The 25,968-nt window shown below is 43.7% G+C and overlaps 2 protein-coding genes across 2 annotated transcripts; one reads left to right on the top strand and one right to left on the bottom strand.

The window, feature by feature from the left end:
* The first annotated feature begins 4,317 nt into the window (after positions 1 to 4,317).
* LOC134069675 (cadherin-related family member 1-like) lies at positions 4,318 to 17,507 on the top strand. Its single transcript, XM_062525704.1, has 17 exons — positions 4,318 to 4,369; positions 5,053 to 5,148; positions 6,304 to 6,449; positions 6,557 to 6,607; positions 6,721 to 6,810; positions 7,136 to 7,222; positions 7,943 to 8,059; positions 8,467 to 8,610; positions 8,827 to 8,905; positions 9,181 to 9,281; positions 9,423 to 9,626; positions 10,384 to 10,536; positions 10,881 to 11,045; positions 11,642 to 11,709; positions 13,585 to 13,813; positions 14,278 to 14,532; positions 16,538 to 17,507. The coding sequence occupies exons 1-17, from the start codon at positions 4,318 to 4,320 to the stop codon at positions 17,141 to 17,143; spliced, it is 2,643 nt and encodes an 880-aa protein (XP_062381688.1). The 3' UTR covers positions 17,144 to 17,507.
* Positions 17,508 to 21,915: 4,408 nt separating this feature from the next.
* Positions 21,916 to 24,410, bottom strand: LOC134069855 (leucine-rich repeat, immunoglobulin-like domain and transmembrane domain-containing protein 2). Its single transcript, XM_062525982.1, has 3 exons — positions 24,306 to 24,410; positions 23,191 to 23,975; positions 21,916 to 22,727 (listed from the first exon to the last, which is right to left on the bottom strand). The coding sequence occupies exons 2-3, from the start codon at positions 23,960 to 23,962 to the stop codon at positions 21,916 to 21,918; spliced, it is 1,584 nt and encodes a 527-aa protein (XP_062381966.1). The 5' UTR covers positions 23,963 to 23,975; positions 24,306 to 24,410.
* Between the last annotated feature and the right edge of the window lie 1,558 nt (positions 24,411 to 25,968).

The following is a 25,968-nucleotide window of genomic DNA, read 5'->3' as shown; positions in this document are numbered from 1 at the left end:
TTGCACATAGTGTGAAACTCACTGGAATATCCCAAAATACACACTTTGTTTCATTTTCTTTCTCAAACTGGGTCGTGGTTCATGCGGCTGATTTTTCACTCACTGACTGATCTTCCTGTGCTTAAATGGTGCCTCACAAACTCGTTAGCCGTCCTTTTTATATACGTGTTAAAGTGAAAAGGATAGTGGTGTGAATTCCGATGTGCGTCACCAGTGCGTTGGTTAGACCTTAATATACTCTACCTGTGAAAAGGCTGTGCAAACCGCCCTCTGATAGGCCGTTCTCTGATAGTCTGCTGCGCTAATGTGAAATGTTGGTGTTGCGGATCACGTGACCCGTCCCCGAGGAGTGTGAACGAACACGCAGTGCCGAATCAGATACCGCTGCTGCTGCCGGTGTGGTTCATCAGCCCTGGCGGGGAGTGTGTTGCTCAGGATGAGTCATTTCACCGCTGCCATTTGCTTGCCATGAAGTTCTGTGTCCCCCTGAGGTAGATAAACGTCATCACAACAGTGTGTGTGTGTGTGTGTGTGTGTGTGTGTGTGTGTGTGTGTGTGTGTGTGTGTGTGTGTGTGTGTGTGTGTGTGTGTGTGTGTGTGTGTGTGTGTGTGTGTGTGTGTGTGTGTGTGTGTGTGTGTGTGTGTGTGTGTGTGTGTGAGAGAGAGAGAGAGAGAGAGAGAGTGTGTGTGTGTGTGGAGGGGCTGGGTGGAAATGAGCACTGGGGATCACAGTGAGAGGCTGCATGCGAGGGGGGAAGAAGCGACAGCATGCGGCGGCGGGATTAGACATCATCACTCAGAGGAGCCCACCATGCTGTGACGCATCTCCTCTTTCTCTCTCTTTACTTTTTGAAAATAGTTTACATTTGACCTCTCTCTCCTTCTTAGTTTACAAGTTTTAAAAATCCCTTTGAGCCAAACATGTCCAATGTACTATTCAGCGATTTACTCATCTTTCTCAGCCAAACACGTGACCTGTTCTTTTGGCAAATTTGATGCTGGATGTGGTTCAACAAACAGATGTTTTGAATGGCCTTTAGATAATATAAAAATAAAGATATGTATATTTTATCTTCCATAAAGCATCTAAACTGTTATAGAATCACACGAGAGATAAACCCCCTGAACCATCCAGCACATTCTGTGTGAGGAACAGCTGACTGCTGATTCTGTCTCTCCAGAGAGATTTCTTCTGCATAATCATATTTGATTGACTTGTCCACTCCATGCTTTTAAGGTCAGATTTGAGTAAGATCTTCTAAAAGCTTCGGAAGTTACCCCCTTTGCTTTTAGCAGGTCATGACTGTTTTGGAAGTCTGATGTTTTTTGGTGGTATGCGTTGTGCGTGCCCAATGCATGTGACAAGTTTGACTGAGGGAAGGAGATTGTGTTTATGTACAACATGTTTAAAATGTATTCATATCTCTTTGGGTTGTCATATTTAGTAGTTTCTTTTACTTCTGATTTTTCAAAATTGTTCACCCTTAGCCAGAGTGTTAGTAGTCTGCTCACAGATTGGACAAATGTGAGTCTGAATGAGTTTTGCACACATTTCACACGTTTTTTACATTTTTCTTTTTTAAGATTTACACCCATTCATTCTTGTCAGAGTCTTGTAACAGTACATAGTAATTGTTGGCCCGTGTAAGACATCTTTGATCAGGTTCAAATTGGATGTTTGGATCGCGCCAAGTATAGCTCACAACTCCACCTGTCAAGGTGTCTGCCGTAGGTCCTGTTGGAATGTTCACTTCTTCGTCACCTTCGCTTGAACCTTTTGCCACCGAGCATGGTCTTAATTCCATCACAGCAAATCAAGGAGTCGTTGTGGGAAGAATACTCTACCTGTGTGTGTGTGTGTGTGTGTGTGTGTGTCTGTGTGTCTGTGTGTGTCTGTGTGTGTGTGTGTGTCTGTGTGTGTCTGTGTGTATCTGGCATGTTTTCTGTGTGTGTGTCTGTGTTTGTGTATGTCCTCACTTCCAAGCGTGTGCCCAGTGTGCTGTCTGTGAGTGTGAAGTCACATGAGAGGTGAGCACGTTTGGCTCAGGTGAGGGAGGCTGAGGCCAGGCACACATGGCTAAGCTCTGACCTGGTCCACCCGTGTGAGCGGAGGACAGCGTCAGTTTTAGAGCAGGGACCAGAGGGATGGCCTGTAGACGCTACTGCATTTTAAAAGCACCACTGCCAGTGTCTCGTTCCGTTTTAAAATCGTGATGATTTATTCAGTGGTTTTTACAAAAACAGAATTAAACAAGTTGTGAGAATGATGGCAATGAAGAATGATGTCTTTCCAATTATAGAAATAGGGAGGCAGATGGTTATCACTGTTGTGAGGCAAAGTAGGCTATTGTAGTAGACAGGGAAATGAAGGTGTTGAGTTTTTTGATTGTGACTGCAAAAGTCATTTCATTGACTAAATAGGTGGGTTGAGACATCATACACTCTTAAAACAAATATGTTGATAACAACACAACTTGTTTCCAAATAGGGACAACACAGTTTGTGTTGCTTCCAACACGTTGCTTTTGTTATTTGTTACACAATATGTGTTGAAAATAGCACAACTTGCGTTGTTTTTTTAACACATCTCTGTGTCCAGATAGGGACAACACAGTTTGTGTTGTTTCCAACACATTCATTTTAAAAGTGTAGGAAAATTTGGGAAAGTTCCATACAGTCCATTCTCAGTATTCAACACATCCTCTGAAAGATGTACTGTATGCTTCCTTGGGCTGGTGGTGGAAGAGCCAGATTTGAGAAGTAGTCATCCAAATTCACATTTCTTGTTTTTGTCTTTGTCACAGATCATTTAATATGTTCGGAATCACTTGCAACATTCAGTTAAAATTTCATATGGTTGCTGTGATGTGATGTGATGTGTGTTCTTATCCTCCTTCCTAATTATGAGAAAAATAGGAGTTTAGTTCAGAGGGTAAACATCCAACAGTGTAATCAGCAGAAACATACTGTAGGTGTCAGTAACACTTCCAATGACTCAGAAGTAGATAACGAGCATACAGCTTAAAGCAACAGCACTCATTTTGAGCTATGTTTTAATAAACGACTAATTTTGATCCCTACATTTGATTTATGTGATCATATGTGGTCGTGTGAAGGACAGATGAAAACTACCACTCTGGCTGACCTCTAGTCACTAAGTGGTCACTTGTGGCATTTGCAAAGTTTTTCTATTTCTTTTAGGTAGTCACATACAGCCTGCTAAAATCCATGTCAGTATATTTCTGTGGTTAGTTAAATGCATATCAAATCAAACCTATGAGGTGACACCAAATGATGTTCACACTCACAGAATTTGGATTGTAAATGCACCGTTTCAGCACAGCACAGCTCAAATCAAGTAGATTAATTAAAATTAGCCACTCAAATATCGAACAGAACGTTCATGAGTAAAATAAAGTACCTTCATCTGAAACACCTTATGATGCACAGGTTTCATGAACTGTGACCAACAACAGAGTATATTTATCCCAGGCTTCACCACAATATAATATAATGAAGGACAGCTCTCTGCATTATTCTTTATCCCAACATACAAACTCCCCTCAAACATGTGTTTTGTTACAGTATTATAATTCTACACTATGCAGTATGCTTGGAGGAGCTGGAATGCTTCTAAATCGTTTCACATCTCTGTTTACAGTATGTATGCTGTGGTTGGTTACCAAGCCAGTGTGCTTAAGAGCAGTGGGAGCTTATGGGAGACTGGGAGTTCTGGTAAGATGGATAGGAGGACTTAAGGTTATCCTTTCTAGTAAACTATCCCATCAGTGCAATCAAGATAATGGGATACTCGCTAGTGGCTTAAAATTACCAGTGAAATTTGTTTTGAAAAGAAAAAAAATCATTGCATAGAACAACTGGGAGCGCTGTCACAAATGATTGGTTGGTTAAGTTAATATATTAACAGCTGTTTTAATAGCTATGGTTTTAATAACCCCAAGAGGTGCCAAGAGTCAATCAGATCTAGGTGTGATTTCAGTCTACAGTATGTGTGGTTAGAAACAGTTGGCTATGAGATGTGTGTGGACTGTACGTGTGTGTGACTGTGTGCGTATGTGACTCTGTATGTGTGTGAATGTGTGTGTGTGTGTGTGTGTGTGCATGTGTGCAGTTGGCTAAGGATGCGTCACGGGATTAGGGGCTGAGAAGCTCCTCCAGCTCCTTACACTCCTGCAGAAGGGCACCGCACCTCAGCCGTGCGTGTATGTGTGTGTGTAGAGTTTGAGCGTCTCTCCAGCAGCAGCGAGTCTCCCCGACGCTCCGCATGCGCCTCCCCGCTCGCTCCTCTCCTCCAGGATGACCAGGGCTGGGGTTCCTCTGCTCCTCGTCGCCATCCACCTCTCCCTGGGTGAGTCTTTTTGGCCCGAGCCGTCGGCCGTCCTTTTTTTGTTTTGTTTGTGGTCAGCGCGGGTGAGTGGGTGGGTTGGTGGCTCCCGGACAGGCATGCACTGATTGCCTCTGTTAATCCTCTCAGCGTATAATGAGAGTGCTATGGGGGGTGGGGGGGGGGGGGGGGGGGGCTCTGAGTGTGAGCCTTACAACTGTTCTCTAACTCGACTTTTTTTTGTTTGCTCTCTTTGTTGTTTTTTTCCCTCCTCTCTGTCCTCACCTCTTTGTTCATTTGTTCACCTGCTCCTATAGCAAGTGAGTGCTGCTTGCATTAAAATGAGGCGTTGCGCGCCTCACTTTTTAATGCTGATGTCTCACGTTCAAAACCGAGCCGAGATATCATCACATACAAATTGATCTGACTGTGTCACTTCATTTACACATTGCACTGTATATTGGTTTCAGGACTGGATACTGTACTCTAGTACTGTAGTTGTATGAAAACATTTATGTAACTAAAGTTAGTACATACGCATATCTTTGGTCAACTGACATTTTGAAGCACACATATTTCTTTCAGTGCTGTTTAAATCTATGTAAACATTGATTGCTCTGACAGTTTTTAGTAATCTCTGGGCTTTTGATGAAAACATTGATCACTCTGACAGTTTTATTAATGTCATCGCTTTTGGTCTGTTTCAGGGCGGTCTGATTATGCTCCATATTTTTATGACAATGGGCCAAGCAGCCTCGATGGAAACATGGCTTTGTTCAGCTTATCAGAGGACACACCTGTGGGTGAGTGTTTCTGGCATGATAACAAGTGGGGGGAGGGGGAATAACAGCCAGTCTGAATGGTGTTTATTAATATTATACTGTATGATTTTGTATGTGTTTGTGGGGCTGGTCATTGTTTCCAACTGTGTTTATGTATGCTTTTTATGTTGTGTTATTGTGTGTTTGACATTTTTGTATGCATTTATAGACCTACAGTGTGCGTGGTGGTGGGTGGGGTGAGGGGAGAGAGATCGAGAGAAAAAGAGAGGGGGATAGATAGAGAGCTGGAAAGGTGTGGAAAAGAGGTGGAGATAAGCTCCAGCGCTGGAGCTCTGTCTGTGTCTCTGTCTGTAGCTGTGTCTGTAGCTGTGTCTGTGTCTTTTGCTGTGTCTGACTGTGAGTGTGTCTGTAGCTCTGGCTGACTGTGGATGTGGATGTGGATGTGGATGTGTTGGTAGATGTGGATGTGAATGTGTCCGTAGCTGTGGATGTGGATGTGTCTGTAGCTGTGTCTGTGAACATGAATATGGTGTCTGTGCTGCGTGTGTGCGGCTGATGAGCAGACAGATCAGACGAGCAGATCCAGTAATGCCCTCCATATTGCGTGACGCACGCGGCTGATTAATAACAAGGACACAGACGCAACCCCCAGCTCAAGCATATGCGTCCAACAATAATCATTACCCACAAACCACTGGAGGTGGAAGTGTGGTCTTATAGGTGATCAAAATTAGACGAGACCAAGCACACCAAGCATACATGTTATTGTTTGATATCCATAGTGACTCAAGAATATTTCTCTCTAATGTTTGGTGGGTAATTTCACATTGTTTTATCTTTTTAAGTATATTTTGGGGGCTAGTATGCAGACAGGACATTGAAGAGGGGACAGGAAGGAAGTGACAGGAAGAAGAAGTGGGAGATAGATAGATATATAGTAGATAGATAGATAGATAGATAGATAGATAGATAGATAGATGGATAGATAGATAGATATTTGATCCCCAAGGGGAATTTCAAGAAGGGAGGGGAGATCAGGAAATGACCCAAGTGGGACTTGAACCCAGATCCATATGGGCCTAAATGTCCTATGGGCGCTGTAGTTGTGCCATTGTTTCATCTTGTGATACTGATGTACATATGGTGTCTGTCTCTGTCCTCTTGTGTGATGTCCAGGCACACAGGTATTCGTGCTCAATGGCACTGACCCCGAGGGAGACCCTGTGCGCTACGGCCTGGCCTTTGAGAAGGGCTCTAAGGAATACTTCAAAGTTGACCCCAAGTCGGGCAACGTGACTCTCGTCGCCGAGTTAGACAGAGAGGTATGTTTTGTCAAGACGAGATGAGAGCAAGTTTGTTCTCTTTAACTGTGTGGCTGCTTTGCTTGAGCGACTGGGGATTTTTTCATTGTCTCTTTTTTTGTGTTTAGCAACAAGACGAGATTGCAGTTCTTGTCAGTATTACAGACGGAAGGAATAAGGTGAGTCAATAGTTGAGAAACCGACTGTTTGTTTTCTCCCCAAAAATAGCAACTCACAGCTGCGCAGTCGAGCGTCTTTGCTCTGACCTCTCTATTCTTGCCCTGTCACGCAGGTGGTGGAGAAAGTAAGAGTGTTCATCACAGACGCCAACGATGAGCCTCCTGAATTTATCAATTTGCCATTCATAGTGGACGTTCCCGAGGTCAGTATGAGTATTACAGCACGAAATTGGCTTATCAGCTCTGGCAACTAGAAGTCAGTGGCTATGACCCTGTCACGTTTATCAGGCTAAAGGCACATGACATGTTCTTAAGTTTATATGTGAAGCTGATGTTTTAAATAGTATGTAATAGTCTCTGAAAGTGAAAACTGTTATGAGGGGATGGTGCATTCCCTCCCTTAGCTCTGAGACAATGGACCTATGCCAGATTTTTAAATATTATAATCAATTTCTCTTTACAGATGAATGGAATTCTTAATGGGCACAAATGTCATCTCACTCTATCTATGTTCTATCTTGTACTCAGAACACAGCAGAAGGCACCAGCCTCTATAAGGTCCAGGCAGTGGACCGAGATTTGGGATCTGGAGGCAGCGTCAGTTACTATCTACAGGTAACCTAGCTCTGAGTACCTGGCTTATTTACGTCCCCATAAAACTGTGTGTCCCCATATGACTGTTAGATGAGTATATCATCCATGTATAGAAATGCATTCACGCGTGAGTAAAGAAAATTGTGTCACCGTATGAGGACAAGGGGGGAACTATTAATTTCAGTGGCACAGTGCAGTTAGAAAATGTGCTGCTACCTCAGTGGATTAAATTTCAATTACATTTGAGCAAGGTACTGAGGGCTAAGCCGCAGCTTAGGCCTGTCTTTGGCTGGCACTGGACAAGAGCGTGTGCTGTTCACGTGGCAACAGTGACTCACACAAAAAGGCTGATGGGATTTCCTGACACATTCAGCAGCAGCCATTTCAAGAAAATAGCTTTTTTTGTGATGGATTAGAATGAAGTGACAATGATAGAGAAAGAGAGAGAGAGAGAATGAGATGGAAGCATCTGAAGGATGAAAGCATTAGAACATTTGGAATACAAAGCTAAGAATTATCCCAGGACATAAGGTGCCTCTGATGTCCTCTACTGTGTGCAGATACTTTACCAGTTTTTAGAGGGGTTAGTCATCAAAACATTGCTTATACTGATCATTGTTCATATATCACCACTCTTTCCTTCTCTATCACCTCCTTCTCTCCATTCATCCCTCCCTCCATCCCTCCCTCCTTCTGTCCCCCTCTCTCCTTCCCTCTCTCTCTCTGTCTTGCTAACCACAGAGTTCTCCCAACACTAAGTTCACCATAGACAGCCACAGTGGGGTCTTGCGCATAAAACCTGGTGAGAAACTGGACTATGAGACAACCAGGACCCACTTCCTGACTGTGGTGGCCAAGGTGAGTCTCCCTCTGTCCCCTGCTGTGTACTGAAGCGAGAGGTCAAAGGTTAATGTCCCACTAACAACCTTCCATGGCTGGAATTATGTCACCATGACAACATGACTGGGGTGGTTTAATGACTGTGGTGGTTTAATTACCTGATGCCATGAATGGAACAGTAGCCTATACTTTGAAGAACTAAAGTAATCTATATAGTAAATTCACACTATAGATGATATTATTCCACAACCATCCCAAATGTTGTATTTTATTCCACTCTTTCTGTAGTGAATAGTTGCTCATGGACCCTTGCAATGCGCAGTTCTTATTGTCCAGGGGCTTACTGTGTACGGTCTCTCTGACATTATCCACTATCTAATGACCCTTAAGAGTCCATATGTCTCTCTCTTAATCCTCTGCCTCAGGATGGGGGAGGCAAGTATAATGAGAAGTACCAGGTGATGACCTCGACCGCCACTGTCACCATCAACGTCCTGGACTCCCAGGACACTCCTCCTGCATTTGTGGGAACACCCTACTTTGGCTATGTGTACGAGGTGTCTGTGCCTGTAAGTAGAGCTGTAGAAAGTCCAAGAAAATTCAAATCTCCATTGAAAAAAAGCTGTTAGTCTAGAACTAGGCTTAATCCATGCATTGGAAACATGGCCTGAAATATTAAGAGGTGTACTTGTCATAGGTTAAGACATATTCAGTTGTTTGTAAATAACATATTTCTCCACGGCTAGTTATTGAGGATAAACATGACTAAACAATTGTTGTTTCAGGGCTCAGAGATCTTCACAGTCTCAGCCAAAGACGGCGATGAAGGCAACCCCAATCCTATCCACTACTCCTTTGTGAATGGTAAGCATCTCAGGTGTTGTTTTCAGAAAAAAAGCAGAATGAAATTAGTAAATGCCAGTCAATTAAGCCCAACACTCGCTAAATTAAGAAAAAAAGAACACACAACTCATTATGCCACATTTAGAAATCTAAAATGCAAATAGGAGAGCTCCAAAGAACAGAGCCATGGCGGTATAGCTAATGTGTTTGTGACTGTTGCCACACTAGGTGGATGAGTTGAACACTTTCGTATGCGTAACCTACAGTAATGGATGAATTGGTTTTGTATCATCCAGGAAGTGAAGGATACTTCAGCATTAACAGCACCAGCGGATGCATTAGTCTACTGACCTACCCAGTCCAGCTGAGGAATGAGCTCTTTGAACTCAAAGTCAAGGTGAGGGTCACAGTCCATTCAAATGCAGATGAACACTGTTATTACAAGATTATATGAATGTAGGCCTACCATTAGAAGGGCTCATATTGTGAAGTTATCCTTTGTATCTTTCTGACCATTTTATTGTTTTGTTTTCCTAAGGCCTTTGAGCTGGGACCAGAGAATGAAGAACTGAGCTATGCGATCACCATGGTTACTATCCGAGTGGTTGACCTAAATAATCACCCCCCGACATTCTATGGGGAGAACGGTCCTCAAAGTCGATTTGAGCTGACCATGTACGAACACCCACCGGAAGGGGAGATTCTACGAGGTCTGAAAATCACTGTCAACGATTCAGACCAGGTAGAGTGTGCTTACGTCTCTTTTTTCAATTCTTTTACTTTTCACTAAGTTTAGGCCCTATAGTATAGGATGCATTACATCAAAATATGCATCGGTATCTGTATGAGCAGTGCCACGCATTTGCAGTGGTATTTAATGGTCTATAAGACTGACAGCATGATGTAAAGATATTTCAGATCTCTCTCTCTTTCTCTTTCTCTCTCTTTCTTTCTTTCCTTCTCTCTGTCTTTCTCTCCCTCTCGTTGGCTGTTAATTGTGTAGTAAACATTTGCTGAGTTCGCTTTCGAGTTATTAAAAGTCACAAAATTCAGAGTGCCATTCTATTTTCCATGAATCCTAGAGAGTCAGTAACGAAGGCAAAAGTTAATATGCACACAAAGGGAGTCATGGTTATGTCACCATTTCCTAAAATGTGACGCGGCAGACCCCCTGAAAGTGAGCAGATTGCTGCTCCATGTTTTTGGCTTGCATAACTAGAACAGTTTATTTTGGGGCTCTTATTAGATATGTTTGCATGAAACAATTAAAGTAATGGACTTGGGCTTTTAAGTATTTTTTTCCGTGATAGCTTGTTTTTGTTGATCTGAAAATGATTCCGACAGACCCTCAAACAAGATGTGATCACAGCAAATCACTTTATCCCTCACGCCACGGTTCAAATGCTTTTTGTCTTTTTTTTCTGACTGCAAACACAATGTGTATAATCCTCCGTTCCTGGGTATTTGGTTTAATATTTCCGCTTTGCTCTGTCCGGCAGGGAGCCAATGCCAAGTTTAAGCTGAGGCTTGTCGGACCGGGCCGAGTGCTCAGAGTCGTCCCACAGACCGTCCTCAACGAGGCCCAGGTCACCATCATTGTGGAGAACTCCACTGCCATCGACTATGAGAAATACCAGTTCATAGCATTTAAGGTGCGAGAATGCCTGCAGACATCACAGGGGAGGGTGAAAGAGCAGACAGGACTATTGCTTGTTGTGCATTTTGTTGTGTTATTTTTTTTGTACATTACTACCAAAGCTAACTGTTATGACTATTGCTATCATACAGTAATCATACAGTAGCTATTATAGTATTTTTTAATGCTGAATACATTTGGATTTTAAGTGTCATGTTTACAGTTTAATTTACCTTTCAGTTATAGTCTGTAAATAAGTTGTTTAGTTTCTTGTGAGTTCCACTTCGAATGAAGATGCACTTTCAACCCACTTTTAAAATTTCTCCCTTCGATAATTGTATGGGGTTTTTGGTTCCCTAGCTCTTGGCAGTTGAGATTGACACTCCAGAGAGGTTCAGCGCCACAGCCGACATCATCATCAACCTGATTGACACCAACGACAACACGCCCAAGTTCTCCTCCGAGTACTACATCGCCAGGATTCCTGAGAACTCCCCTGGAGGATCCAATGTCGTGGCTGTGACAGTAAGTTTGACAGAATTCGGCACCACAAAGTTGTAGGTGTCAGACTGTGTCAGTATGCGTGTGTGTGTGTATTTGTGTGTGTGTATGTGTGTAAGAAGAGGTAACTGGGACAGCAGTCTGGCAGTATCAGGCCCTGATCTCTGACCTATGCACTTGTTTGGTCCTCCAGACTGGAAGCTCTGGAGGTCAAATCCTACCACAAACACTTTCACACTGTTACTGTCAAACATACGTGCACGCGCACAGCCACACAAACACACACAGTATCAGCCACTTCCAATCAGTTAAATGGATCCTGTGGTGGCTTTGGTCCATTCATTCCCATCTCTGGTCTGTCAACTTATATAATGCAGACCGATAATACAGAAACCACAATAATTAATTCTAGTCTGTCTGTGTGTGTGTGTGTGTGTGTGTGTGTGTGTGTGTGTGTGTGTGTGTGTGTGTGTGTGTGTGTGTGTGTGTGTGTGTGTGTGTGTGTGTGTCTGTGTGTGTGTGTGTGTGTGTGTGTGTGTGTGTGTGTGTGTGTGTGTGTGTGTGTGTGTGTGTGTGTGTACTTCAGCACAGGCTTGAGCACATGTTTGTTTGTTTTCCAGGCGTCCGATCCCGACTCTGGGCTGTGGGGTGAAGTGAAGTACTCCATTTATGGATCAGGAGCTGATCTGTGAGTATCGAGAGTGACCCCTCTCTCACACGCCAATTCTGGGCATTAGCCGTACTGTCGGGGCGCGGGCGCGCCCGAATCCCCACTGTTGGACGCCATGGCAACAGACCACTGCCAATGTAGCAGATACGATCATTTATGCAATATCGTTAATTCTAATGCGCCCATCCCATAATAACTCATTTACACAGAGAGGGTGGAAGCCCCTGTGACACCAGAGGGTGACCTTTCTGTCACATTGTAATACTACGTAATGTTTAATCGCTGGCTTTCATCTAAAACAAAATTAAATAAATATGTGAATTAATATGCGCCATAAATGTGAGAGAGACCTATAGGGATTTTTTAATATCCTTGTTGTTGTTCATTATCCTTGAAAGGTTAGAGGTTCTGGGATTAAACATGTATTGTGGCTGTTTTTGTTGATAGCACCTGATTGGTGGCAAAAATCGATTACATTTAGAATGAGAAAGCGTTTTTTAAGGCTAATTTTGACACCATGTGTCCTCATAATATTTCAGTCAGCAGTGTAATTTCTGTTGAAATATTCCTGTGAATATTTTTGCATCATTGATGCTCACCAGGGCAGATTGCTGATTTGCACAGCTGATTTTAGACTTCAAGCAGACTCAAGCAGTGTGTGTTTGTGTTTGTGTTTGTGTGTGTGTGTGTGTGTGTGTGTGTGTGTGTGTGTGTGTGTGTGTGTGTGTGTGTGTGTGTGTGTGTGTGTGTGTGTGTGTGTGTGTGTGTGTGTGTGTGTGTGTTACGTACGTACGTACGTGCGTGTGTACTGTGTGAGTGTGTGCAACTTTGTGTGTGTCTGACCAAGATAGACCAGATAGTAGAAGTGCTGGCCATGGCGGCACTATGGGTAGTGGCCAGTCCATGGCGGCCATGTTCAGTGAGGAGGTCAGTTGGCAACACACAAGGGGGACATGGCTGCTTTGGCTGTCCTCCTTAACGGGAATCGCTCCACTCCTACACAAACAGCTTAGGGATGGCAGCAAGGTGTTAGCTAAGCTCATGATTGGATTGAAGCGGCAAAAATAGACACCCAAGTCTGGCTGCTATGGCTGGGGCCAATTAGCAAGCAGCATGACAGCTGGGGGTAGAAACACTCACTGACACTCACAGGGAGTTATCGGAGTTGGGTGAGCAGAAATGTGCAAATTTATGCCCCTTTTTCTGCATATGGTCTCGACAAAGCAGCCGTCGAATTATAAACGTGTGAATCCTGACAGATTCCGTGCGGAGTGTGATTTTTCACAAGGAAACGTCTAAAGAGAGGAGGCGATAGATGCGGGTGGGGAAGCAGCCAAATGAAAGTGGCCTTTCGGAAAAGAGAAATGTTTACAGAACTTGATCCGTATGGTTTGGTGGAGTTTTTGTTTTTTGTCAGTGTCCAGCTATGACAGGACAGATTCTGCCCCTCTTTTTAATCCAAGATTAAGTGATTGCATGGAACACTGCCATAAGCAAGTGAGAGCTGATTTTCCACGTTTTTTTTTTATTTTTTTAATATAATCCTCCCAAACAATGGAACGACCATTTCTCTAACTCGGTCCCACTTCTTACCTTCTGAATTAGTCACCTCGCACACATGCACTGTACATTCATTAGTCATTTGAGATCATTAGGAGTGAGCCCACATCTTTTTTGGTGAAAAGACTAACGACCCAGACGTTACACAGCATAATTATACCCGATATCAATCCTAATCCATCAGCTGTTAGCCTCAATAGTCTCCCTGACTTCAAGCTGGCAAATATCCTCCCCCTGAATTCTTGTCCACAACCAGCTGTCCTATCCCTCTAGTAGGATCTTCGACCAGATGAGCCTAACTGACCATGTGGTCTCTCTCTCTCTCTCTCTCAGCTTCCTCATCCACTCCACGTCCGGCATCATCTACACCCAGGCCTGGGCCAATCTGGACGCCGAGGTGAAGTCCAAGTATAACTTCTATGTGAAGGCCGAGGACACGGAGGGCAAGTACAGTCTGGCCGAGGTCTTTGTCACGGTGTTGGATCTCAACGATCACCCTCCTGAGTTCAACGACAACTTCCTGGAGAAGACCATGATCATTGGTGCCCCAGTGAAAATACAGGTGTGTCCATGATGAGAGTGCAAGCAAGAAATCAGCACTATGCTAACACATTTAGGTAGTCTAGTCTAGCTGTTCATTTGACTTTTCATTTTAGGTCATTTACCTTCTAAAATCATATCTAGCCTAGGCTAGGGTAAGGGTTACTGACAATTCACTTGTGATAATTACAATGATTCACTGGAAATAAACATCATACTTTCAGTATGAAATGAACGGCATCTTCAACTACAAGTCTAGGAATCTGCACTCCACCTTTTTACTTTTTTCCTAGAATTGTTGTTAGAATTTCTTTGAAAAGCTTAAAACGTTTACCAGATAGATAGATACTTTATTGATCCCCAAGGGGAAATTCAAAATACTTTGTAAGCTGCTTTGGTTAAAAAGCAATGTAATTTAATGTAATGTAAAAATCTGACTATACCATACTCATTTTTTCCCCCTGGCCGTATTTTAAATCTATGCAGGCTGTGGACGAGGATGCCGAGGAGCCCAATAACGTCATTGAGTACTCCATCATGAGAGCTGACCCCGACAACATATTTGAGATCAATGGGGCCACGGGCGAGATCAAGCTCAAGCCCTACATCAAATCGCTGGAGATTGTGCACAACATCACCAAGCAGAAGGACTGCAAGTGGTCCCTGGTGGTCCAAGCCCGTGACCGAGGAAAGCCATCGTTTAGCACCACGGCCGTTTTGAAGATTGACATAACTGAGGCGGTAAGACTCCACTTCACTCTCTCTCTCGACTGGTTGAAATTGTTTTATTTATTTTATGATAAGAAATCTTTAAACGTAGCAGAGTAGAGGCCGTTTAATCATGGGATTTTCCAACAGGGAAACATTGACCTACCAAGAGGCCTAGCAAGCTATGGCTAACTGTAGATTTGCATCCTGTCATTTCTGTACATCAGAATTCTAGCTTTGGCTTGCATGCTTTCCATTCATCCACCCATATAGTTACCAAGTCTTCAGTGGGCAGAGTCCTTCATAAGTCATTTTTCACTTTGTTGTGTTGTGTGTTGTGTTGTTGTTGTTGTCGTTGTTGTTGTCTTTCAGATCAAAGAGCGCATTATGTCATACTTCTTGAGCCTCAGGAAGCGTCCCGGGACTGTTTTTGGAATTTGTTTGGGCACTCTCTCGGTCACTGTTTTAATAACAGTCCTTATTTCCACCATTTTGTACTGGAACTCAGTCCGCAGGGCTAGGGTCCATCCTGAAGCCACTGTCCGAAAAATCATACGCAGGACAACACCGTGACCCTTCCGCTTCTAGATTTCAGACTTTTCTATAATTTCTTACTGAATATACTCCTACACTTGAAACAAATTATTTATTTTTGTAAAGTTTCAAAACTTTAATGATAACGTGTCTGTAAAAGAGTACCTGAGCACACCCCATAGATACTTTTCTTTATTATTGTATCATTTTATGTACAGTTCTTTTTCTTCCAGTCATTAAGCACTATGTGCTCTGATTTATTTACTCACATATATTTTCTTTCACTCTTAGTTTGATAGTTAATTTAACCCAATTTATAGATCATTCTGACACATATATTTGAATTTAAATGTATTCCTTTATGAAAATCATAGTACACTAATATTGAGTACTTTCTTTAGCATTGCATTACCAGATAACTTTGAACGACTTTCTCTTTTAACTGAGGTCATTGAGATCCTTTAGAAAAGGGAAAGAAGAAGGGCCTCCTACAGTATGTCCTAATAGTTCCTCTGGTCTGCGCTGTTCCTCTGCCAATCGACTGGGACAGTGTGAGAGAACAATGCCCAGTTACAGCACCTCTACCCATGTCCATTCAGTCCTATTGGCCTGCTCTTAGCCCTGGGTTCCACACGTTCCCTGAGAACTTCTAATGGCTCATTACTGGAGGGCGAAAAGAAAACACGTTAGAGGCAGCATACTACAGAGCATACAATGTTCCCATTGTATGTAGGCTATAGTAGGTCAGGACATGGTGGACTGCGACAGGCACACACAGAGACACAGCCCATCTGCACTGCACTGACAGACGCACTTGTGACATCCTGCACCGTGTGTAGAGACCCCTGTTAGTCTAGTTCTCCCCAATAGACTGAAGTGTGTAGAATAGTTTATCGTGTGTGTGTGAACGTTTATACAGTACGTACGTGTACATATACAGCTATGTGTATGTGTATTTGTATGTAAATGTGTATGTGTGTGTGTGTGTGTGTGTGTGTGTGTGTGTGTGTACATGTATGTGTGTAAGTGAATGTATGTGTGTGTGTGTGTGTGTGCGTGTGTGTGTGTGTGTGTGTGTGTGTGTGTGTGTGTGTGTGTGTGTGTGTGTGTGTGTGTTTGTGTGTGTGTGTGTCTGTGTGCAAGTGCATGTGTACGTGTGTTATGTGGATGTGAGTGTGAGTGTTACTACTGTTTCCAAGTACATGTGTTTGTATTTGTGAGTGTGAAAGTCTTTAACATGTGGTTATGTGTATACAGCATGTTCTACATGTCAACAGAGATAGCTAGATGTGTATTCTTGTGTTGGTGTCTAGATGTGTATTCTTGTGTTGGTGTCTAGATGTCTACCTACTGTATGGTGAATCCCTGAGCTGGTGTTGTGGCCTCCTCTGCCAGTGCGGTGCTGTCTAACGCTCCTGCAGTAGTCTTGCATGCATGAGTCGGGTTGTGTTGTGTGGTGGACCATGAGACCTGATTTAGTTTTTCTTTCTGTGCTCTTTTACAGACCCCCCTCAAGGGGCCCATGGCGGCCTTTTTAATGCAGAGTAGAGAGAATCCGTTGAAAGCCCTAGGCATGATGGCTGGGTTCATTAGTCTTATGGTGCTAGTGACTATCTTGATCTCCACGGCTATGTTTTTGCGCAACACAAAGACCAACAGGATCATGCCGGCGCGGCGCATCATCCGCCGGAGGCAGCGGGAGCCCGCGCGGAGCTTCAACTTCTTCAAGTCGCCTTTCAGCCGGCCGGACAGCGCGGGCGACGACCTCGACCTCGAGGACCCCGAGGGCGACGACGGCAGCGGCGGCAGCAGCGAGAACGTCGCCAGTAGCCAGAACTCCGGCAGCCAGAACCTCAACCTGAACAACAACAGCGCACGCGGACCCAAACCCCCGCCGCCCAGTGCCCCGAGACTGCCCCCTCCTCCGACCGTCAACTACAAACCGTACGAGCGGCAGCGGGCGGTGCCCACCATATCGGGCACGTTGGCGTACAAAGGCTCCAAGAAGAAGAGACCTGACTCTGACAGCGTCAACAACGCGCTGGTCTCTGAGCTGAAGATGAAACTAGAGCAGAAGATAAAGGAGGCAAACAAAGGCTACTACTACTGACCCCTGCCCCCCCCCGTACATGCGGTCATTATATACCAAGCGTTTGCAAGAGAGTGCTGTGCTTTTTTGAAGGCCTCTTCAGGGCATTCACCTTTCCACTGGCCTGTCAAGGACGAACTGTCCCTTGGTGACTTGCTCGTGAATGTTTGACTAATTTGGTCAAATTGTCAAATCTTCTTTTTTTGCCGTCTTTTGACAGAATATCCCTCCATCCTTTCAGATAACACCCTACCTCCCTTCCACCTCGCTAAATTCTCACATATGCCCGGAAGAGCCGGCCACTCTAGTCAATCTACTGTAATCTGACATCGTTCGTTATTCATACCAAACAAGCCAACCTGTAGGTTTTGGGAGGAGATCTTAAAGCCCGATTTATCACGTCTTTAAGAGTTAGTTCACTCAGATGTTCCAGTCAGATGGCTGCTCCTGTAGGCTGCTGGAGACTCGGGAGAGGCTTGGCAGGGGTGAGCAGGGGCGGGCGGAGGTGGAGGCGGAGATGGAGGTGGACTCAATATCGAGGAGCTGAGACGTGTGAGGACCTTCGTTACTGTACTGCCACCTTCAGGTGTAAGACTGGCAAACCCGTAGCAGGTATGTTTGGAGCTGCTTACCTAATGGACTGCATGCTTAGGCACAATTGGATGTGGAAATCCTTCATGTTTTAAAAAGACCCTTTTTGTTTGAAAGGTTTATTTTGAACTGAAAAAAGGCCACTGACATAACAGATTGTTCTTGTACTGACTGCTTTTATTGAATGGAGATTTTGAATGTATTGTAACTGCCAAACCATGTGATGTGTATGTGATGAATCTAACTCGATTTTTTTCTGTTAGTAGTATTTTTTTTACATTTTTCCACTCTTTTGAGTAAAGGAATGTACTTCCTGTGGCATGATCTTTCAGTATTATGTTACATGCACTGGGTAAATTACTGTAAACTCTTTGCAAAACTGTACACCAGAAAACAACAGATGTACACAAGACATTCCTACCAGTCAATCAATCAACAACGCATGAGATCCTGTTTTTAATCATCACATGTAAGTCATAAATCACTCAGTGTTTGTGTGTGTGTGTGTATGTGTGTGTGTGTGTGTGTGTGTGTGTGTGCGCGCGTGTGCGCGTTTGTGTGTGCATGTGAGTGATTTTGCTTGTAAGCAGATGCATTTCAGCTCAAGACGGCTAAAGGAGTACTTGCCTGCCATTCTATGCTTAAAGGGCGTATAGTGGGTGTGATTACAGCTTGTCAATCAACCAACAGATTTAGTCCCGGCTGGGTCATTCAGTCAGATGGCCCGTCCATCCCCAGACCCTTCCAGAAGCTTTTTAGTTACACGCACAATCATAGACAAGCTTTTATATGATGCATCTTCTTTTTTTTGTCTCTTTGTAACTTCACATATTTTTAAAACTTATTTCTTTCTGATTTTTCTGCTTCAGCTGTGTATTGCATGTTTGTAAGCCAGGTCAGGCTAATTCCTTGTCCTAGGCTATACAGTATATCAGTCTATTTTTAAACACAGTGAGCAAGTGAAGCCATTGTGGTTGCTGAGGAATATCAGTTGCATGGTAGACTGTACAATGATTTATGCACACTCTCTCACAAATTACTTTGCAGGTGCTAAAAGAAAGAGTCATGCAAACTGGCTGTCATACTCTGTAAATCCATAGAGATAAACATACAGTGCAAAATAAAACATCTTTAACACATTAAAGTATGTTAAAACTACTTTGAACATTAATATATACAGAATATATATAGAAATGTGATGTTCAATTAGAGGCAGTAATATAATGATGTTGCATTGTAAAAAGCTTCTCTGTTTTAAAACAGTGTTACTGAGAAATTCAGAAGATCGGTAGATTTTTCTTTACATTGTTCAAGTTATGGTGAATTTGTTGTGCTTTTATAGTCATAAAAGCACAGTGAATATCAGGTTTCTCTCTCTCTCTCTCTCTCTCTGTCTCTCCCTTCAGTGATGTCTTATATTGTCTTTGTATTTATTGTTTTGAATAAATATTTTAAAAAACAACACTCTCATTCTCTCTCCTGCTGCGATTGGATCATATAAGCAACATTGCCTACTGAAATGGATGTAATGAAATATTATTAAATAAAATCAATTCATTTGCAAACACTACCAAAAGAAAAGAGAATGTTTCCAAAAGAGAAACCATAGGCTTAATAGCATTATTATGGTATGGCTTATTGGTTTACTCTAAAGAAGAGGTCTCAGGCTCCTCGAAAGAGTGCCGGGTAGGCCTATATAAAAGTGCCATAAGACTTATTAAGGCAGCTTTCATGTTGCCTGTATATCTCAGATTAACCCACTATGGGCCTGGCCTGGTCAACGGACAGTTGCGATTAGGTCCCCAGCAGGCAGAGTCGCGGCCCTTCTTCCTCTCCTGATCTAATTGTATTTTTAAAAGCCCCCTTAACCTTTGTTCTATTTTGGTGGGCCTCCACATCCACTTTCAAATCAGCTTTACTATTAGGTTGGATAACGGAGTGAAACAGAGTATGACAGAGTGTATTTCATCAATCAATCTATTTACCTATCAACATAATGTTATCAGGATTTTTACAACACACCTTGACATGCTTAAAAACAAGCAATATGTGTTTATGAAGAACATGTCAATGGTTGCTAGATATAATCGTGTAGCTCTTGCTTTCATTTATTCCATTGCTTATGAATGTGATATAAAAAAACTTAAATATTTTCTTCAACTTTAGTGCTTTATTGTTCTTTTGAAGCTGTGCTTCATGTAGCCTATAATTAATGTGCTTTTTCAGTAAGCTAGGTCATCCAAATGTCACATGATCCCAACCAAAGAACTGTAAGCTTCATAGCTTCATGCAGTTGCAGTGAGTTTTGTTGATAGTATTTTTTTTTTTTTTTAAGTAGACTGTTTATGAATTCCCCCTCTTCTGGATAATGAAGTTGACTTTGACTTGTATGTTTATGCAGATTTTTTTGCATAATGTCAGAGCATAATGCAGCACACCATTGTGTGCAGAATAGCACTAGTAACTGGGAAAGTTCACGTGCTTGCATGGGAATAAGCCACAGACACTCATTTAGTCATGCAACTTTCAAAGCACTGAGAAATATAGACACTACATTATCGGATTACAAACAAATGCACATTTAATGGCACGTTTGAATGAACAATCCACATGTATTCCATCTCACCGAGTTGGTTTCTCATTTTTCACCATCAAATAGAGCATTGGCATACGTTTTGTATATATAAACACATTATAATATTTTATATTGATTTTTTTTGTATGTTATTTTTTAGAATTGTTGAATTGAAAATGTGTTAGGCTATCATTGGGACACATTTAGCATGTTTGCCATTTTCTTTATTTGTTTACGGTTTAGCCTCCCATGCTTCACATTAGTTTCTGCTGTATTTTGGGGGAAAGACAGCTAAAAGAACAGGAAGTCCGCACACCAGAGAATGCTCCTCAGTGTTCTTTAGTAATCACCACAACGTGTAACGTTTCGGGCCCCTAGCCCTTCATCAGACATCAGGGGAAAGACAGCTGAAAGACAATCAAAAGTGAGACCCTTGTGGAACATACCAATGATAGCTCACTTAGATAATGTCATTCAGTGTGAGGCACAATCTCTCCTCCACTTTACTGGCAGCTATAGGCCTAGAGCAATGAGTCATATTATCTTATAGAATATATGTAGGCCTATATATATATAAAAAATCCAAATGTACTTTTAACTAATCTGCTATGTAACAGTGAAATGGTTATCCAATAAATCTATTTGAGAGTATAATTAATTAGCTCATGAAAATTGTAGCTGATAACTACAACGTTTTCTATATTTAGATAATTTCCTGATTGCATACACAATTATTTCCAGCTGATTTTCACTCTCTTTTTAAATAGTAGCCTATCTGTTAAAGCTTTAACCGGTCTACTGATGTAGATTGGATTGATGAGATCGTCAATTGAGAGAGGATATTCAGCCACATCCACCTGTTAACACTGAGAATGAGGTATCAGTCTGTATGTCTGAATTTATTGAGGGTGTACAGGTGGAATTATGTGTGGCCCATCATAGATAATAATTGTAGTTCAATATACAGATGGCAAACAGATATTTATAAGGCATTTATTTACATCAACTGGTAAACAAATAATAAATGATTCACATGAGCTTTGGAATTATTAACAAATTGAATACATAGTATTTCCCTTTGCCTAGAAGTATCAAATGAATCTTGGAAAATAAATAACACTGGATATATACTGTGATTCCACAAAATAATACAAATAAAAAAGAAATAAAATAAATTGTGACATTCCTCCAAAGAAAGTGGAGGATAATGTCCCTTTGTCTTTTAGAAGGCATCTAAATCCTCTACAGTCTTCTCCTCATTGCAGACTGTTGAACAATTTTTACACATCTCTAGTCAAGAAATGATGCCATGTCAACTAATGCTCCTCTGATGAGGACTTATTCAGTTTGGCCAATGCTGCCTGGTATTTTCAGGAGCAGCTGTGATTTTGATGATGTGCTACTGTATGTAAATCTGAGCTCTGTGTTTAGGCTAGGATTAGTTTGCTACTTTGTTTTGTTTGATTGACAAAATTCTTGGCGCAGCCCTGATGTCTCTCCAGCTTTGCACAGGGGGGGTTACAAAAACTATATTAGCAAAAAACATTACAAAAACGTGTGCGGACCATACAGGTGTTGTTGAATTTAGACCACGTGTTGCAGCAAACATCTAAACCGAGTGCGCTGGTCAGTAGAGCTGGGCACTGCTTCCCTTCGGCACCTTGTCCTCGGACCGCCGTCGCATCTTGTGGTCGTCGACGGACTCCCGGCACAGGTTCTCGTCGCTGGCCGCCTGCAGGCTGTCGAAGGTGCCCTGGCGCTCGCCGCTGGCCGCGTCGCTGCTCCGCTCCTCCTGCTTGCGGTGCTCCTGGATGGCCGTCACCACCTCGCTCAGGCGCTGGCAGCAGCCCACGCGCGCGTCGGTGGTGCAGGCGTACATGCCGGCGGGCACGGCCAGCACCATGGCGCACACGATCACGATGATGTGGATGAGGCGCTCGCGCTGCTCCAGCTCGTTCACGTCGCTGCCCGTCACGAAGACGATGCACTGGCCCGCGCGCGGCGTCTGGTTGCGCAGCGCCAGGCACACCTCGAACTTGGTGAGCGGCTGCAGGCGGTCCACGGAGTAGCTGGTGATGCCCGGGCCGATGTAGATCATCTCCTTCTTGGGCGCGTCGAAGCGGCCGAAGTGGATGGTGTACCAGGTGTTCGCCGGGTTGTCGGTGACGGCGAACCACTCCACGGTGATGCCGTACACCGTCTGCTTGGCGATGCGGAAGTCGATGTAGACGTTCTCCTCGGCGGAGGCCAGCGGGTGGGGCGCCCCCGAGGCCGCCGCCACGGACACGTTGCTCGCCACGACGCCGACGGCGATTCGGACGGAGGAGTTGCCGATGAAGTTGTTGGCGGCGCAGGTGTAGACGCCGCGGTCGACCAGGTGCAGCGACGGGATTAGGAGCTGGGAGTTAATGGTGTCCTCGTCCACCTGTGTCTGGGACACTGCGGCCCCGAGAAACAGGAGAACACGAGAGGTCAGCGGATTATAGAAATGTCTGTGGTCAACAACAGTGTTATTTTCCATTAGTTTCACCACACCATTACACAATGCACTGCACTATAAGTGTATAAGATGCCATTATTATTTCTGATAAATGACTAGAGGAAATGGAAGAGGAGAGCTCTCTGTGAGTCTGGCAATGTTAACAATGTAAAACTGAAAATAGCATATGTGTGCACATATACAGTATGGCTTGTCTTGGTGTCACGGGCACGCTGGCGATTACACCGCTCCGTCTAGCCTCTGTTGTCTTTTGTATGTTTCTTGTTTGTCTGATCGTTTGTTTACAGCACTTTGATCAACTTGTTGTTGTTTTTTTTAAAGTGCTATACAAATAAATTGACATTGACATTGATAGCCAAAGGTATTTAGTGCATCAGAGTTCCATCAAAGCTCAAAGTTCACCTGTGAATCCTCGGATGTTCTTGAGGTTGTAGATCCATCGGACCACGGGCTCGGGCCTGGCCTTCACCAGGCACTGCAGTGAGGCGCTGGCCCCTAGGGGCAGTGTGACGTTGGCCTGTGCGGTGGACGTCTCGGGCTTCATGCAGCTTCTCAGCTCCACCTCATGGAAGAACTTGCCCTCCTTGGAAGCAGGCCCGGCGCAAGTCAGGTAAGAGTTCATGAGGATGATCGGCGGACTGATCGACTTGACGAACTCCACAAACCCCTTCAGGCGGCAGTCGCACAGCCAGGGGTTGTCGTGGAGGGCGAGCACCACGTTGGCCGCCGAGCTCTCCTCGTTTCTGCCCCCCGGCCTTGGCCTCTGGAAGCGGGGCCAGTTGAGGAAGACGTCCCTTGAGACGACCGTAAGCTGATTGAAAGATAAATCTAAGTAGGTTAACTCAGACAGGTGCCGCAGGGCGCTCTCCGGCAGCACGTCTAGCCGGTTGTGCTTCAGGTCCAGGATCTTCAGGTTGGGGGTGTCTTGGAACGCCGTCCAGGGCACGGAGCGTAGCTTGTTGCCCTCGAGCCTCAGCTCGGTCAGGTTGGTCAGACCCTCCAGGCTCTTAATGTTCATGAGGGTGATGTCGTTGAAGTTCAGCCACAGAGACTCCAAGGCACTGACGCTAGAGAAGGACCTCTGGGGGATCTCGGTTAGGTGGGAGTTCTCTACGCGGATTTTGGTGAAGTCGGGAGGGATGTTGTCGGGAATTCTGCCCAGGGAGGTTTCCATACAAAGCAGGGACCTAGAGATCGGGTGACCATAGTGAACTATGATGTGACATGATCATGAGGTATTGTGGGTAATAGTCATGATAGGTCATAATAGTAGCCTATTTTCTAGCACCGGCATCTATCACAAGTAGTAAAACACAATACAGAAAACCACCCCCACACAAAATAACAACAACGCAAAGCCATTTATTTACAAGAAATGGCTTGTGCCTAGGATAATTTTTGCCAAAATTGTCATTTTAGGTTGACAGGTTGAGTGTGAACAGCAGTTACGTTCACGGTGAACCAGACAACACACAGACTGGAATCTACCGACGTTTCATCACCTTGGGCACACTTACCTTCCGAAGCCATCATCGGTGCAGGAACAGCCAGTGACACAGAACGATGATACAGAGTTAATTTGAAGGAGGACTGAGATGATGGCTAGTGTTCCATAGATGGAGTCCATATTCCTATGGTCCATAGGCTATGGAGAGCTTGCATGTGGAGCGTCGCCCGGGAGATGAGCATGGGTTTGGCGAGGTAAGCTTATTACGGCTAATCCTCCCGGGCCGTCTTGACGCAGATCAGAGATCTGAGGAAAACAAACAGCATCAAGATGTCTGACCAAAGAGGGAGAAGAGAGAGTTTGGCACATCTTTGGGTGCAGTTTCTTCGCAGAGTTGTGAAAGTTGTGATGCTGAAATGAGGAGTGAGAGTTATGCAAAACACAAATGTGTGAAATTCATTGAAAAAGTATGGATGTTGCCAATCCAAGATGAGTGAGTCACAGAGAAAAAAAATAAAATATTGCTGAATATCTGCTCTGTTCTGTCAAAAGCAAAGAAACACAAAAAAAATAACATATTCATAGTTTTTCATAAAAGTGTATTAAAGTTAGAAATATACTTGACTCCAGGTATTATGGATATCATTCTACCTGATACCTGTTTGACTCCAAACAGTTACTCTGTCTAGTCGACCATGTGGTGGATGGGAGGAGGGGAGACATTTTCCACTTGTCGTGCCACCTGTGACATCACCACGCTACCTGTCTCCATGTCCTGCTGGGAGACTCCTCTCCTTTTAGATCTCGGAGCTGACCGGCAACCCTCTCCAGGACAGTAGAGGGCCGCACAGAGCTGTGTGTGTGTCCTGCCGCGCGACAGGAAGGAATCAGGTCAAGCACAATGGTCTCTAGGAGACAAGAGCACTGTCACATACTAATCAAGCTGACCTATCGGGCTGGTTCTGTAGAGCAAGTCTTAGATGTCTGCATTTAGCACAGAGTGTCACAGCACGCCAGTGTCAGCCCAACAGTGCATACTATTACACACACATCCTTCAGCTGTGCAAAAATATGCATTGATATGATTATAATGAAATGATATATAAATATATAATAATAACATGAATACATTAAAATACAGTAAGTTTAAAAATAGAATGTCATTGAATTAAGCGACGTAATACTAAAGAAGCCATGCAGGTGTAAAACTGTTTCGACATGATGCATTTTGCCACAGAAAATGAGTCATCCGCTACAGTGCACAGTACATAAATTGATAACAGCTGAGGTGAGGTGTTGCACACCATATATGGTCATTGTGGCTGTCTGCTGTCGGACAGTAGAGCTCTGACACGCATGCATGCCCTCACATGCTTACGCCCTACGTGTGTGTGTGTGTGTGTGTGTGTGTGTGTGTGTGAGAGAGAGTGAGAGACAGAGAGAGAGAGAGAGAGAGTGTGTGTAAATTAATTGTATATCATAAAATGATGTGTTAGTTATATACAGTATAGTCCTACAAATCCTACACAGAAAGTTTTAGAAAATTATCTTCATCATCAGCTTGACCGATCAACCCGGTTTCAGCAAACGTCTCCCTCTCTCCTTGTCTTTCTCCTTTGGACTCTCTCCACACAGAATATGGAGTGTGACTATAGAAAAAAAATTAGGTTACACTCAGTGTTGGGGAGTAACGCATTACATGTAATTGAGTTACGTAATTTAATTACAAAATA

The sequence above is a fragment of the Sardina pilchardus genome, chromosome 22, assembly GCF_963854185.1.
Source record: "Sardina pilchardus chromosome 22, fSarPil1.1, whole genome shotgun sequence".
Classification (NCBI taxonomy): domain Eukaryota; kingdom Metazoa; phylum Chordata; class Actinopteri; order Clupeiformes; family Clupeidae; genus Sardina; species Sardina pilchardus.
This window is presented reverse-complemented; position numbering and strand designations above follow the sequence as displayed.